At 43.1% G+C, this 16,957-nt stretch overlaps 1 protein-coding gene across 2 annotated transcripts in view; it reads left to right on the top strand.

Moving 5' to 3' along the window:
• The first annotated feature begins 566 nt into the window (after window positions 1-566).
• NID2 (nidogen 2) overlaps window positions 567-16,957 on the top strand; it is a 63,354-nt gene continuing 46,963 nt past the window's right edge. The window contains exons 1-5 of one of the 2 annotated variants that reach the window (XM_030810535.1): window positions 567-853; window positions 1,452-1,757; window positions 8,664-8,896; window positions 14,694-14,998; window positions 15,080-15,439. In XM_030810535.1, the coding sequence (XP_030666395.1) occupies window positions 626-853; window positions 1,452-1,757; window positions 8,664-8,896; window positions 14,694-14,998; window positions 15,080-15,439 (1,432 nt within the window). In that variant the 5' untranslated portion in view covers window positions 567-625. The remainder of the gene's footprint in view (window positions 854-1,451; window positions 1,758-8,663; window positions 8,897-14,693; window positions 14,999-15,079; window positions 15,440-16,957) is intronic. The other variant, XM_030810524.1, reaches the window with a different exon arrangement.

The following is a 16,957-nucleotide window of genomic DNA, read 5'->3' as shown; positions in this document are numbered from 1 at the left end:
GAAGCGGCCGAGGGGACCACGACAATGTCCCTTTGCTTCTCAGACCGATGGACGGGCCTCCAGGGCCCATACCGCGAAGCTCATACCGCAACCCCACCACCCGCCCGCGCCCGAGCGCGCGCCCTGCCAGCCTGTTGGGGCCACAGCGCGCAGGCCAGCAGCCGCACTCGCCGCCGCGGGGTCCCCTTTGCGCTGAGCTCATCTCCTGCAACGCCGCTGCCCCAGACCTTGCGGGCCATTTGGTCCCGGGGGTGGGGCTCGTCGGGGCCGCGGGGCAGCCCGGATGAGAGGATGACCCGGGAGCTCCCTGGGGGCGGAGTGGAAGGAGCAGCTCCAGGCAGCCCTGGCCGGGAGCTTTTACCCCGCCAGCCCCGCTGCTCCTGCGGCCGCTGCCTTAGAAAACTTAACGAGAACCAGATGTGGTGGCCACTGCCGAACTTTCTCAGAGCCGGTGATTGGTCCCCAGCCGAGGGCCTCAGCCAGTTAGCTTGCTGGGTGGGCCTGGAGTCCCGCCCCGCCCAGGCGCCCGCGGAGATCCAGGTTCGAGGCTGGCGCGGCGCGGAGAGTGGGCTGGAGGCCGGGGCGGGACGCGCTGTGCAGCGGCGAAGCGCACGGCCGAGCGAGCATGAAGGGGGACCGGGTGGCCGGACGGCCGGCTCTGTCGTTGTTACCAGTGCTACTGCTGCTGCCGTTGCTAATGTCGCGGGCCGCGGCGCTGCACTCAGACGAGCTTTTCCCACACGGGGAGTCGTGGGGGGACCAGCTCCTGCAGGAAGGCGACGACGAAAGCTCAGCCGCGGTGAAGCTGGCGACTCCGCTGCACTTCTACGAAGCCCGATTCAGCAACCTCTACGTAAGTTCAGCCCCCTCCTGGCACTTTTCCCGCAGCTTTTTCCCTGGGGTCGGTCTCACGGAAACCCTGCCTCCAGAGGGGAGGAAACAGACCCCACGCCCGGAGACCCCCAGCACCCTTGCGGTGGGACCCGGCCAGAGAGCGATGCCGCTGCCTGCCCCGCTGCTGCAGGGCAGCAAGAATGAACTGGAGGGGAGGGCAAGAATTATTCGCAGCCACGTACGCGTCCCAGGCAGAAAAGGTGGCGTTGCTAGGGCGGCCAGCGGGTTTGCAGTTAGGACCGCGAGAAGGCTGTGCCCGTCTGCGGAGCTGGGGTGTTCCCTCCTCAGACCTGGAGGCTTCCTCTCCGGGGACATGGGGCTCCGGGGTTGTGAGGGGAGTGAGAAGATAGGTGAACGAGTTTTAGGGCCCCTGGACCTACTGCACCGCGGAGCTGGGACAGTCGCAAAAGTTGCGCTTGTTTCCCTGAATCCAGACTCCCTAGCCGGTGGGGAATGGGAGGCTTTTTGCCTAAGTCAGTTCCCTTCCCTCCCTGAGCGAAAGGGTAGCGTCCTTGGGTTTGAGCGACCGTCACCTTTTTGTCCCTCTCCTCTCCCAGGTGGGCACCAACGGCATCATCTCCACTCAGGACTTCCCCAGGGAAACGCAGTATGTGGACTATGATTTCCCCACCGACTTCCCGGCCATCGCCCCTTTCCTGGCCGACATCGACACGAGCCACGGCAGAGGCCGAGTCCTGTACCGAGAGGACACCTCCCCGGCAGTGCTGGGCCTGGCCGCCCGCTATGTGCGCGCTGGCTTCCCGCGCTCTGCGCGCTTTACCCCCACCCACGCCTTCCTGGCCACCTGGGAGCAGGTGGGCGCTTACGAGGAGGTCAAGCGCGGGGCACTGCCCTCAGGAGAGGTAAGTGACCAGGGATATTTGACTGCTGAGGAAATTGAAGGATGGGCTTGAATTCTGGGGCAGCAACCCAGGGACTGGCTCGGAGTTGTTTCTGAGCCTACTCTTGCGCTAAACCTGACGTTGGAGGCAGCAGGACTGGAGTGGCTTGGAAGTGAGGAAAGATATTGTCTCTAGTAGGCATCTTCTGAGGCCCTGGCAGGTGGTCACTCCACTGAGGAAAAAAATGCTTAGCGGATATGAGAGTGGGAGTGCAGATGTGGGAGCCCCTTTGAACATAAGGCAATTTACTGTTTGGTTGCTTATTTTTAGAACCATCTCTAAGTATACAAGTATTTCTAATTATATGTTCATCGAAGGGGAAAAATCAGAAAATACAGATAATTTAAAAAAAGAAAACAACCACTCATTTTCCCACCACTGATAAACGTTTTTCTGCGAACATTTTCAGAGTTTTTTCTTCTGCATATCTTTATTGCGGCCTATTAACAATGATGAGTTTACACTGCACATACTGTTTTATAACTTGCTTTTTTCACAGAATAGTGTATTGTGAATATGTTTCAATGTCAATAAATGTATTTCTACAACATCATTTATAATGATGCATACTACTGTATCCTGCTATTATCCTGTATAACACGGTGGGTTTACCACAGTATACTCAACCAGTGTTGGCCCATTAAGGCTTTTTCTGGTTTTTCATTATTATAAATAATAGCGTGAATCACTTTTTAAAAAGCTAAATCTTTGCACATGTTCTTAGTTGACATTCCAGGAAGTGCAATTGGTAGGTCAGAGAGGATGCACTTTTGGTAAAGTTCTTGATTACTTCTGCCTAATTGCCTTCCAGGTACCAGTTCACATGTTTCTTAGTTTATAGGAATCTGCCGTCAATGTGCTTTACAGTCTCTACCTGCAGAAAGCAAAAAATCCCAGGCTCCCGGTCTTTAGTCTTGTCATCAACATTTGAAGTCCTCCAAATGGATATGAGTGGGGCCAGGGTGGCTTGGTAAATGGCGAACTGCCTCATTCCTGAAGAAAGTAAGGGCTTCCTTCTATGGAATTAGACCTGAATCTAAAATGCCATACTCTAAGGGCTGAAATCATATGATTCATCTCAAGTTTAACTTATGGAAACGCTTCTTCACTATAGAAGGATGGTACATGCCCCCTGTAAGAGGTGAGGTTGCTTGCCCATGTCACTGATCTCTGTCTTGTAAGGATGCTGTGACATATATCTTTAGTATGAGGACTCTTTATTTTTTAATTTTTGAGGGTACATAGTAGGTGTATATATTTATGGGGTACATGGGATGTTTTGGTACAGGCATGCAATATGTAATAATCACATCTTGGAGAGTGGGGTATCCATCCCCCCCAAGCATTTATCCTTTGCATAACACACAATCTAATTACACTCTTAGTTATTTAAAAATGTACAATTAAATTATTATTGACTATAATAACCTGTTATCACAGGTTATAGTCACCCTGTTGTGCTATCAAATGGTAGGTCTTATTCATTCCTTCTATTTTTTTTTTTTTTTTTTTGGTACCCGTTGACTGTCTCCATGTTCCCCTGACCCCTGCTACCCTTCCCAGCCTCTGGTAACCATCCTGTTACTCTCTATGTTGCATAAGGACTCTTTAAATGCAAGGTTTTTGGAATTAAAACTTTTGTCTGGTCCTTTTCTGGGGTGGGGGAGGTTTAGGGTAGAAAAGATTTGTAAATTCCATCTCTCTTTTACTTTTCTAATTAAAATCCACCTGCGGACATTACCATGTGCTAGTTGGCTTCAGAATGTTTCATTAAGAAAGGAGGATTCTGTTTGGATAGGGGATGTTCTTTCAATTACCCACATTGAAGGTTCTTCCAATGTTTTAAAGAGCTCTGGGACTTGAGTTCTTGTTTTAATAGTTCTTTGGAGATAGACTTTGGCAAACAGTAATCTAATTTGCTTGAAGGACTGAGTTCTACATAGCGTTCTTAAATTTTGGCTTACTAATTTTATATTGCAAAGTTACTGGAAACTGGAAGATTCAAAGCAATGGCATCTTTGCCATTAAAAACAATTGCAGTTGGTGCCCTTTTTCTCCATGGATATTCCTGTCGGGCATGACCAGATGTTGCACCTGATATTGCAGGAATATCAAGGTGTAATTGTATCTGAAAAAAATGTGAACAAATAGTGTTTGTCAATTCAGTTAATCTGAGATTTCTTGAACTCTCATAGGTAGTTCACAGAGCAAAAAAGTTATGATGTAGACCTTTGAAATACTTATTAATGGGAGATGTAGAGGACGAATGTTTAGCTGTGCTTTTTGTGGGGAAAGAGGAGTGTTTTGTTTTTGTCATTTTAGGGATGGGGTTAGAGACAGCCGAGTTATATAGATCTCTGTAGTGTGGGGAGTGTTTTGTTTATCTGGAATTTAAGTCAGGTTGAAAGGGCTAAAAAGAATGGATATTGAGAATGAGGTAGCAAGAGAGATTGTTCTGAGCTAGAACATGACCCAGGAGAAGGTTGAGAGAGCAATCTATTAGCAAAGGGGCCAGAGAAATGGATGAAGGAGTCACAGGCAGTAACATAAGACAGATGAGTGGAAGGTTGCCCACTACGGTTGAATATTTGTCCCCTCTGAAAATCATGTTGAAATTTAATCCTCAATGTGACAGTATTGAGAGGTGGGGCCTTTGAAAGGTGACTGGGTCATGAGGGCTCTGCCCTCATGAATGGATTAATTTATTCATTCATGGATTACTGGATTATCATGGAGTGGGGCTGGTTGCTTTATAAGAAGAGGAATTGAGACCTGAGCTAGCACATTAGCACACTCAGCTTTGTCGCCATGTGATACCCTAAGTACTCTGGCACCCTGCAGTCACCACTAGCCAGAAGGCCCTCACCAGATGTGACCTCTCAACTTTGGACTTCTCAGCCTCCATAATTGTAAGAAATAAATTTCTTTTCTTTGTAAATTACCCAATTTCAAGTATTTTGTCGTAAGCAACAGAAGACAAATTAAGACATTGCCCAATGGAGGCCTCCACGTGAGTGGGGACTGAGACATGTTGACTTGGTTCAAAGGTTGATAGTCATTGGTGGAAGTCGTTGGATTTCACAGAGAAAATGAGAGGTAAAAGCAGGATTTTATCGTAGCTTTTTGACTTCTGGAGACAAGGTTTAGAAGAGGGGAGGTCTACAGCCTATCCAAGAGAGTTCAGCCTGAGTCTGAGATATCACTGTGAAGATGAAGAGAATAGAGACATATATGGAAATTGGTTAATGCTGAACCATATATGGAAATTAGAAATGCTGACGTTTTGCCGAAGAGTATCAGGAAGGATATAGTATTAGGAATGTGATAGCACTCAGCACTTATCTTTGAATTTTTGGCAGGATCTGTAGGATTTAGTGCAGTAAAATAAATGAGGGACAGTCCCACATGTGACAGTGTCCTACTGGCAGTGGGAGATGAAGAACTACACTAAGGAATGGAGGTTAGTGTTCACAGCAAACACTGGAGGCCAGACCCAATGATCCTACAGCTCTAGAGGACATGTGGCCCTGAGGAAGATGACAAAGAGAACTTTGTGACTCCTATAAGAGTCACCCTAATTCTTCATTTTCATTTTCATTTTGATAAGCCTCTATAGGCAAGCCTCTTGAAGAAAAGGATGTCACTATTCTGATTTTTGGCCAGATAACTGCAGTTAATTAAATGAATTGCAAAAATTAGAAATTCTTAGAGGGGTGTATGTTGTATGCATCAGCCTGGCTCTGATGAGTGTCACTTCAACATTGATTGGGATGTCCTGTACCTAGGACTGTCCTGTCCTGTACCAGTCAGGCTCTGGTTTCTGCAGAGGGCTCTGGCTTTTCTCTCTTTCTGATAACAGGGCCTGCAGCCACTCACCCTGATCCTCTCTGTGCTGCTCCTCTGCTCATGGAGGCCCCTCTCTCCTCTCTGGGATCCTGGGGGAGCTGGGAACCAGTGACTCGTTTGTCAGGTTTGGCAGCCCATCTGAGGGCTTCTCTTTGGAGACAGAGCCTGTGCGGCTCTCGCAGAGGCTTGTATCTAGGAATGTGAGGACCTTTCCTGTTTGGAAGCCAGTCAAGGAGTTTTTTGAGAGTGGGGGCCCTTCAAGACTTCATGAAGTGGGCTCTTTAGCAATTAGATGTAGAATTTTGTAGAACTGACCGAGAACTTTACAAGTGATCATTTAGTGTGTGGGTGGCTTTTAAACAGCCAAACTCTTTTGGCATGTACTTTGGGATCATAAATTCTACTTAAAAGGAAGTTGTTTCCTTCTTCTGATATTTGCCTATTTTGGTGGAGACAAAGAAATTAAATACTTGCCACCCATAATGAGTGCTCATCTCAAGGACAGTATATAGAAGATGTTGAGTCAATTTTAATTGAAATGAATTTGTTGGCTGGTTGGCTGAATGAACGAATAAAAATAAAGTGCTAAATGCCCAGAGTTCACAGCAAAAAGTCAGACTCTCCTCTTCACAGCTCTGTTTACTACTCTCTTCCCCTCTTCCACATTCCCTTCGATTCTTCACAGTCTCTACAACCTCCTTATCTTATGGAATTTCTCTAAATTTAGAACCAGGATTCTCTCCTATCTCACATTTATTATGGGAGATCAATGCCAGGAGCTTTGAAAGCTTAGCTTTTTGAAATGGGTTTTTTTTTCCTTCCTCTAGTACTTTTCTTTCCCTAGTTGATTTTTCTTTATTCTGATTAATGTACAACTCTGAAGTTATTGAGTCCACATTAGTTGATGACGTGGACTATCTTATGGATAGACATGAGGCAGAACAGCCTTTGTTTATATTTGGCAGTAGTTGTGGCTTCCTAGCATTGAGAAGCTCTAAAAACATTTCTTGCTTTTTGTTTTTGGAAAAGTCAAGCTTTGCTGATGAACAATCAACAACTGGAACAATAACAAATATACTAGGCACCCTGTTACTTTGTGAATTGAATGAATGAAAGAAGCAAAGCAAGATGTTGTTTTTTCTGGGTTAGAGAACTAAAAGAACGGCTGATTGCATTTTATTTTCTCTTGAAAAGTGTGTTACATCTATGTTTCTTTATCCTATTAGCAAAACCTCAAAACCCTATTTTGAAATTAAACATTGAAAGGAAAAATTAACATTAGAAAAGAGCTAGAACAACTGTGGGATAGAACAAAGGGAAGAGCCCATTCCTTCCTTGCTGTTTCCTTCAGTGAAATGTGATGTTCTTCTCTGTGCCCGAGTTTGTCTGTCTAGCAGAATGGAGAGGTAATGATACTTACCAGTAAATAATATTTCTCAGAGTCACATTATTTATGAAGTAAGTTGTGTTTTAAAAATACCTTCTCAGTTCCTTACTAAATTGTAAAAGTAGTGTGATTTAGTGAGAGAGAGAGAGTTTCAGAGGCCTAAACATAACAGCTTTTTGAGAATCAAGCACTGTTGGCAGATCTTTAGGAGGAGAGGTCACTGAATGAAGGTAAAGGCAAAAATCTCATCTTGTTGAAAATAGGAGGGTAAACAGAATGTTAAGGAGTGATCCTATAAGGACCTGGGTGTTGAATTGGCAGCTGATTCAGGCTCCTGGTCCCTTTCTGGTCTGTGTTGGCTCCTGCAGTGTTTATAACATTCACCGGCTGCCTCTGTGACACCTCCCAACCTCCACCCTGAGGTCCTGGATACACACCCCGGCTCTGTGGCCTCTACCACCTTCTCCAGTGACTCTCCTACAATTTCAACCATGGCTGTTTCCCAGTCCTACACCATGCGACTCTCCTGGGCAAAGTCTGTCTTTTGCTCCTTCGCATCCTCAGCATCAAGCATAATGTCTGGTGCTTAAGTAGACACTTGGCTGTTTGAATTAGTGTATGAATGAATAAATGAGTGGTGTTTACAAACATATAAACAACTAACCAAGCATAATGAGGTGAATGCTCACTAGAGATGCCCATAAAGGTGTTACAGAGGTTCAGAGAACAGGAATTATTCTATAGGGAATCACAAACACCTCTGAGTGGCAGCATTTGAAGGTTAGGAGGGTTTCTAGGCACAGGGAACCATGAGCAAAGTGTGGAAGCATCCAAGGACATGGTACAAATGGGGACTCTTAAATAGTCTGTCAAAGATGCAGTGGAATTGAGCCTGGGAGGGACGTATGCAGCCAGGTTACAACTCACCTTGAATGGCATGTTGAGGAAGGGTTAGGGTGTCCAGGGTGCGGGCTCGAGAGCTGGCTGGCCCACCACCACATACTTGCCACCTGACCTGAGGAAGACCTGTTAGCCTCTGTGTCTTTTTCTCATCTGTGAAATGAGGATAACGCTGATGCTCGTATGAAAGGGTAGATGGAAGAGGAAAGAGAGTGAGGCTGTGAGACAGTAAGGAGGCCTTTTGACCAACTAGTGCCTAACACAGTGCCTGCCCATAGTGGGCATTTAATAAATGGATGAATGAATGAATGAATGATGCAAATGAGAGATGCTGAGTGCCTAGGGTTATAAACTAGGGCGGTGACTGCAGGATGGACAAGTTAATTTTGCTGATTGCTCTTAGCTCTGAAAGAGTTTGGATGAGAGAAGTTTGAAACCTTAAAAAGTATATATTTTTTAACCTATGTTTTACCAATGCATATTTCAACTATTAATCTAAATTGACAAATGATATTTGAAATAATAAATAATATTGCTTATGAAATTATATTAGTAACTTGAAGAGGAAATTTTAAAGAAGATTATGTTTAAAAACAATTTGGAGGAATCCTGAAAAAGGGGAAAATTCTTTGCACTTTATGATGCTTTGCTTGCATTCTGTTTCTTTCTTCTTTTATTTGTTTTTTACAGGATGTTTCTCTCTCTCTCTCTCTCTTTTTTTTTTTTTCTCACAGCTGAACACTTTCCAGGCAGTTTTGGCATCTGATCGGTCTGATAGCTACGCCCTCTTTCTTTATCCTGCCAACGGCCTGCAGTTCCTTGGAACCCGCCCCAAAGAGTCTTACAATGTCCAGCTTCAGCTTCCAGCTCGGGTGGGCTTCTGCCGAGGGGAGGCTGATGATCTGAAGTCAGAAGGACCATATTTCAGCTTGACTAGCACTGAACAGTCTGTGAAAAATCTCTATCAGTAAGTAACATTGAGCTGAAGCCCTTTCCTATTTGAATATAAGGACTTTTAGGAAGCACCTGAACACAAGTGACCATAAGACCATTAAATAACATATTGGTGGCTTCTAAGTAAGGCATCAAGTCAAAACCAAGGAACTAGATTAAACCCTGGAAGGATCAAGTTCACCAAAACATAAAAGGTCCTTTATTTTGCCTGCTCTATTGGGTATAGATACTGGAAACAGAACAGTATGTGTGTATATTTGTAGAGCCACTGAGGCTTGCTATGAAAAACATTGCTCTTGGAACCACATAAAAATATCTAGTCATAAACTGCCCAGTTTGAGGTTTTCCAGATTAATCATTTCACAGGAGGAAACATTGTGATTTAGTCTTTTGGACAGATACTGTTAAACATTAAATTGAGTAATGTAATTTGCAGGAAAAATAACTAAGATTTATAGGTTTCCAGAAGTCTGAGGATGTCTCTCTGGCTGTATTACCTAATGTGAATTGAACCCATTCTTTAGACTCATCAGTGTCTGCCCATAATGGGCATTTAATAAGTAGATGGATGAATGAATGAATGATCCAGAGGGCTTACTTAGCTAGTGCAATAATAAACTCTTCTGCATTTTGCCAGTACAGATAGTGCCAGTAGGATATTTATTGACTTCAGGGTTTTTTGGAGGGCATGTGGAGAGGTGGGTAGGGGTGCCCTTGCTTTTATTTGTTTCCTGAATACAGAAGCCAGACAGAATACATTGGTTACTTCCTGGCCTCCCTTAACTGCTTCTTGGCTTCATTAAATCAATCCTGGGTAGGTATAGAAACACCTTACACTTTTAGCATGCCATCCACTCTGCTCGGCTACCAAAAAGAGACCACTATAGCCAGATTTGCTTACTCAGAGCTGACATTTATTGAAAACTTACTGTTTGCCAAGCATCATGCTAAACACTTTCCAGATGTTATCTTAATTAAAACTCACAAGAATTGTAGGTTAGTACTACTATTTTCCCAATTTTACAGAGGAGCCTAGGGAAGTCAAATAAATTGCCTATGATCTCAAAGTTAAGTGGCAAAGCCAAAATCCAAGCTCAAATCTGGAGCGCTGAACTACTTATTTTATCTTTTGCTGAGTCCTTGTTTCCTTTCCCATCCTTATGATCCACATTGGGCATCTTTAGGGCTCCATCTAGGCTGCCGCTTAGTCTGGACACTGGAGCAAATTCAGTTCCTTACTCTCCCTCCTCTGGTTCCACCCTCCTCTTCTACTTGGGAGCTCATAGATTTATTATTCCTCGGGCATTATACAGAGGTCACAATGGCCAAGCTCATGGAATACAAAGATTTCTAAGACACTGGTCCTGCACACCAGCAGCTTGTACCCTGTTAGGGTTGATAGACAAATAGATCAACAGTTACAGAGCCCTGGGTAAGTGTTGGCATCTACACAGGAGACAGGAGACAGTGGGGCCAAAAGGCCTGTGGGAAAAAGCAGTTGTGTTCCCTGAGCAGAACCGTAAAGGTCTCCTGGAACTAACACCCACAATCACGTGTGACACACAAACACACAGACGGCATTTCCACTTACCCCCTTTCATGCCTTCCCTCATTTTTATCTTTGATACTTCCCAGAAATCTCTGAATTGCTTGGCAAAAGCAGAGTAAGATATGGGGCCAAATGACTCACATATTTTTCTTTAGTGTAATCCCTGCTTAATACAAATAATAAAGTACAAGCAATGCAGAATAATGTGAAATAAAAGTAAAAGTTACCCATGATCACTACTTCAAGTGATAACAAGTGCTAATGGTCCTTCTAGAATTTAGGTATATACAAAACTTTTAAAACCAAAATGGTTCTTTTGCTATATAAGTGGTGTTTTCACATTAATCACTTCTTATAGGGGTCTTTTAGTCAGATGTCTGTCTATATTACCATTTTAAGGCTACAAAACATTATGTCATATGTGTATAAAGACAGCTTATTAATGAACATTTCACATATTTCTGATTTTTCTTGTCCTAAATATCATTGCAGTAAACAGCATAATAAACATTGCTCACATTCTCATTTCTCCCTAAAATAAATTCTTAAAAGTGGAATTGCTGAGAAAGGGCATATGATTTGGAAGTTGTACATTTCAGATTGCCGAAGTTACTGGTCTTTTCCTTTCTGATTTTGGATCTTGGTGTTATTCTTAGGAAGAACTTCTGTACATCAAAATTATAGAAATGTCCTTCAATATAATCTTCTATTTTACTTTTCATTATTTAAATTTTCAAAAATATACAGAAAAGTGGAGAGAATAACTAAATGAACACCCAAATGCCCATCACCTAGATTTATACATTGTAAACATTTTGCCATATTCATTTTTTTGTTTGTTTACATTTTTTTCTTTCTTTCTTTCTTTTTTTTTTTTTTTTGAGATGGAGTTTCACTCTTGTCGCCCAGGCTGGAGTGTAGTGGCGTGATCTTGTGCTCATTGCAACCTCCGCCTCCTGGGTTCAAGCGATTCTTCTGCCTCAGCCTCCCAGTAGCTGGGATTACAGGCGCCCACTACCACACCTGGCTAATTTTTATATTTTTAGTAGAGACTGGGTTTCATCATGTTGGCCAGGCTGGTCTAAAACTCCCGACCTCAGGTGATCCACCTGCCTCAGCCTCCCAAAGTGCAGGGATTATGGGTGTAAGCCATCACACCCGGCCTGTTTAAATGTTTTAAAGTAAGTCACAAACATCATGCCAGTTCATTGCTAAATGCCTTAGTATGCATCTCTCAAGGGTAAAGTTAGGCTGGGCAAGGTGATTCTAATCCCAGCCCTTTGGGAGGCCAAGGGGGGAGGATTGCTTGAGCTCAGGCATTCAAGGCCAGCCTGGGCAACATAGCAAGACCTAATCTCTACTAAAAATTAAAAAAATTAGCTGGACATGGTGGTATGCACCCGTAGACCCAGCTACTTGGGAGGCTGAAGTGGGAAGATCACTTGAGCCCAGGGGGTTGAGGCTACAGTGAGCCATGATCACACCACTATGCTCCAGCCTGGGTGACAGAGGGAGACCCTACCTCTAAATAAATAAGTAATTAAGAGTAAAGTTATTTTCCTAGTCAGTTGTTTTCTTCCTCAAATTTGTCTCACAACTGTGAGCTCAAAGGTCATAAATTATATAGTTCATAATGTTTGTCATACTCTTCCTCTGCAAATTTAAATATGAATTCACACGTGTATATTTTGAAATCATACTTTTCCATCTTCTGGAAGACAAGACAGTAGTTAATAAGTATTTATGATATTTAGGGCCAGTGATAGGCATTTTATTTATTTATTTTTTTGAGATAGAGTCTTGTTATGTCATCCAGGCTGGAGTGCAGTGGCATAACCTCAGTTCACTGCAACCTCTGCCTCCTGGGTTCAAGCTTTTCTTCTGCCTTAGCCTCCCGAGTAGCTGGGATTACAGGCACACACCATCACACCTGGCTATTTTTTTTGTATTTCTAGTAGAGATGGGGTTTCACCATGTTGGCCAGGCTGGTCTTGAACTCCTAACCTCAGGTGATCCGCCCACTTTGACTTCCTAAAATGCTGGGATTACAGGCATGAACCACCGTACCTGGCCAGTGCTAGGCATTTTAATGTGGTTTTCTCCCTTAATTCTCCTAACAACCCAGGGAGGAAGGCATTGTCATCCCATTTTGTAACCCCATTTTGCTTTCTAGAAATAAATTAAGTTCTTTCTATTACTAAGCTTTCCAAATGACCTTGGATTTTAAAATAAACTCAAATTGTTACTTTTCCATCATGCATAATGACAAAACCCAGGATAGTGATTTATATATAATTAGAAGGTTATTTTATTTAGCTTTTATCGGCCATAATCTGTATTTTTCCACTCTTTGAAGATTTTATAGTTTCTGTTTGTAATTTCAAGAAGAAATTTCATAGTTGCACCACCTCTAATGCGATAATAAACTCAATATCCTCAGAACTTCAGGATTTTCTCTTACTGTCTTTGGTTTTCCTTATTTGCTTGCCAATAAACACCAACATTAATTCTTATGAACTTAACAAATATGTATAGCATATTGCACACAAAATCAGTTTTTCTTTCTATGCTTCTTTCCCTAAATTTACCACAACAGTAACCACAGCATATATGTAATACATACACACGTACACACACACAAACACACACACAAGAGAAAGACATTTTCAAATTGGACTGAAAAATATTGTTACTATAGAAATCCACATGAACATGATGAGTACCCACCCAAATGAAGGAAGATCTTTTGTTCTTATACAATTCAGTGAAGTTTTTATTATCTTATTAGCCATTGACTCTTATTCCTCACTGACTTCTGAGGAAATTCCATTGCTTGGGAGAATTTGAGCATAGTGTTTTGTGCAAATATCAGAGGAGTATACAAACTGGCATATTCAACCTAGCCAGACTCTTGTTCACTCAAGTTTTCCCATATTTTTAGAAATCATACGTAGTTGTTCTTTTTAGGGTATATTATTGACTCTAAAATAATGGGTTATTGGGATATTTGGAAACTGAATGGAGTTCCTGTTCTTTTCTCATGGAGAAAACGAGAGAGCTGTTTCCAGAAGTCTTTAAAAGATCTCTAAGCTACTTTCTTATTTGCTCCTTAACTTTTTCAGTGCAAAAACAAATTTTTTAGGTTTTGGCATTTGTATTTATTTGAAATTTTTTACATTGACTCACCATTCTTTGTGGATTAGCGAATTGATCAGTTCAAGTGAATAAACAATGCAATGTCTTTACTCTTCTGTAGAGTAATGATAATTCAGATGCTTATTGACTGCAGCGTGTGGTATGGTTTTCTGTCATAATATAACATAGATGTGTAGAGCATGGGCTTTGGTGTTAACTGAATTCGGATCCAATTGTTTGTCATGTGACCTTCAGAAGATCAGCTAGCCTTTTAAAACCTATTTTCTCCTCTATAAAATTGAATATGATCACCTCTAACTTGCAGATTGTATTGAAGAATGTGAAACACTTGGCACAGGGAAGGGGCATCACCAACTCTTGAAAGTATGTAGTAGTCATTTGGGTGTCAGTACTTGGTAGAGTTTTAAGCATACATTTTTTAAATGTGTTATAAGTTTCCAGACAAGTGGAGGAAGGATGAAACATTCCTACATTCCTTGTTTATTTTCAAATAGCCAGATTTTAGATAAACCATTTGGATTGTGGAGCAGATTGATAATTTGAGGATCTGGCATTCTGTGGCATACAGCTTTGAAACATAATATTAAATAAAAGGTAGTTCACATCAAAAGTCCAGTATGATCCCTTTAGTTACCATGTAAGTCTGCTTTTATTTGGTTTTATATACCAGTGAAAACTGAACCTGATCTTAATAGCCTTTCAGGTTTTTTGTTTTTTTGAGACAGGGTCTCACTCTGCCACACAGGCTGGGGTGCAGTGGTTGCAACCAAAGCCCACTGTAACCTGGAACTGCTGGGCTCAAGTGACCCTCCTGCCTCAGCCTCCTGAGTAGCTGGAAGCACAGGCGTGTGGCATCATGCCTGGCTAATTTTTTTAGAAAAGTATTTTGTAGAGGCAGGGTCTCACTCTGTTGCCTAGACTGGTCTTAAACTCTTGGGCTTAAGTCATTCTCCTACTTTGGCCTTGCAAAGTGCTGGGATTATAAGTGTGAGCCACCATGCCCAGCTGTCTTTCTGTTTTAAAATAAGTTGTTCACCTTCTAGGAAGGTGGGTGAATGGACACTTTTGTTACATTTGTTACAATGACTGTTTCCTTTTTATTTAGACTAAGCAATCTGGGGATCCCTGGAGTGTGGGCTTTCCATATCGGCAGCACTTCCCCGTTGGACAATGTCAGGCCAGCCGCAGTTGGAGGAGACCTTTCCGCTGCCCGCTCTTATGTTCCCCTGGGACGTTCCTTCAGCCATGCTACAGCCCTGGAAAGTGACTATAATGAGGACAATTTGGATTACTACGATATGAATGAGGAGGAAGCCGAATATCTTCCAGGTGAACCAGAGGAGGCATTGAATGGCCACAGCAGCATTGATGTTTCCTTCCAGTCCAAAGTGGATACAAAGCCTTTAGAGGGTAGGACCTCCCCTCCAGATTCTGATCTGTCCTCCCCCTTGCATCCAACACCTACTTATTGGCCATTCTATCCTGAAACAGAATCTTCCACCTTGGACCCTCACACCAAAGAAGGAACATCTCTGGGAGAGGTAGAGGGCCCAGATTTAAAAGGCCAAGTTGCGCCCTGGGACGAGAGAGGGACCAGAAGCCCAGCTCCACCAGAGGTAGACAGAGATTCACTGGCTCCTTCCTGGGAAACCCCACCACCGTACCCCGAAAATGGAAGCATCCAGCCCTACCCAGATGGAGGGCCAGTGCCTTCGGAAATGGATGTTCCCTCAGCTCATCCTGAAAAAGAAATTGTTCTTCGAAATTACCCTGCTTCAGGTCACACTACACCCATAAGTCAAGGGACATACGAGGTGGGACTGGAAGACAACATAGGTTCCAACACCGAGGGTGAGTGCATTAGAAAACTGGGGGCTGAGATTTCATCTTAACCATGCTGGTTTTGCATAGAGTTGTGATTTTTCTCTTAAGTGGGTAGGTGAAAAGTTTAGCAAAAAGAAGATTGGATCTAATTTTTAATCGCTGTGTTTCAAGAAATAGAGTAAATTTCCTTTGCCAAATAAATCTTGGCAGGCAGATTCTGTTTGGAATCACTTGATCATTAATAATGTTTTTTTAAAATATGGGCCTCATGAAGTGAGTGGGGGAAAACTGGGTTTGTTAGGCCAGCTACGCTCTCAAGTGTAATGAACTATTTCAGTTCGAAAGTTCAGCAAAGGTAAAACATTTTGCGGCTTCATACACATTCCAGTGATGGACGGGTTTGTGCTTTTTAAAGTGGTGAGTTGTGCTGGCTCAGATGAACATGCCAGATTCATACTCTGTTGTGGCACAAGCCTAACGCTTCCCTTGGCTGGGGAGATATGCTTGTGATGTGTGGGAGAGGAGAGCCCACAGGGAAAGAAAATGACTAAACACCTGTGTCTGTTGTCATTTCTGGTTCATGGCTATGCAGCTGTGGCATGAACCTCCCTGGAGCCTTGTCCTCATTTCATGACTCACTGATCGGACTGAGAGGTGAGGAGGGAGATGCCGAAAGCAGGCGGTGGTTAATTATCACGGACACGGGGCCTATGTCAGTCTTCTAGTCCTCGTTGAGACTTGTCATGCCAGCTGTTTCTTCCCCATCAGGCATGGAAAGATGTGAATGGGAAACTGACTCCAGATTGTTTGTTCCAGGGACTGCTCTTCTGACCTCTGATAGGAAGAAAGAGGTCAGAAGTGACTGCTTTGTTCTGAATCTCCATGTTTTTCCACCTTTTCTGTTTCCTGTCACTGTTGTGGCAAAAACATGGGTGACCTAGCAGAGAGGGCCTTCTGGGTTCTGCTCTGGTGTTATCTGCAGGATATTGCATGGAGAGGTACTAATTTCAGGAGGGAAGAAAATATTTTCTGACTAATGTGGCATTGTGTAAGGATTCGAGGGAGTACATTAGTGTCGGCTTCGAGTTTGAATCCTGGCTGCCAAGCTTGCTGGGTGACCTGAAGTAACTTATATAACCCATAAGCCTCTGATTTCTCAGGAATTACTTGGGAGGATTCAATGAGACAGCGTATGTGAAGTTCTTGGCTTCATGTCTGCACTCACTGGTTCTTAATAAATAGTGGCTGCTGTTACTAATTTTAGAAGATTTAAAACAGTGGGAATGGGGTGGAGGATGGGTAGAGAATGAAGAATGTGCTTATTAAAGAGTTTCGCATTAATTTGTGCCTAAGGGACCACATTTCCATGAAGTTGAAGATGTAAATTTTGTTGGAAGTCTTTAGAACCTTCAGATCCTTCTGAGAATCTCCAGAATTTACAGTATGAGTTTCCTCTAAATACATTTTAAGGCCAAGTATCAAAGATTTTCACAAAGGGATTTGAGGTAAAGATGCATTCCTGAATGGCCTTCTCATTTGTGGGTT

Source organism: Nomascus leucogenys, chromosome 1a (genome assembly GCF_006542625.1).
Source record: "Nomascus leucogenys isolate Asia chromosome 1a, Asia_NLE_v1, whole genome shotgun sequence".
NCBI classification, from domain to species: domain Eukaryota; kingdom Metazoa; phylum Chordata; class Mammalia; order Primates; family Hylobatidae; genus Nomascus; species Nomascus leucogenys.
The sequence above is the reverse complement of the archived record's forward strand: the minus strand, read 5'-3'. Positions and strand labels throughout refer to the sequence as shown.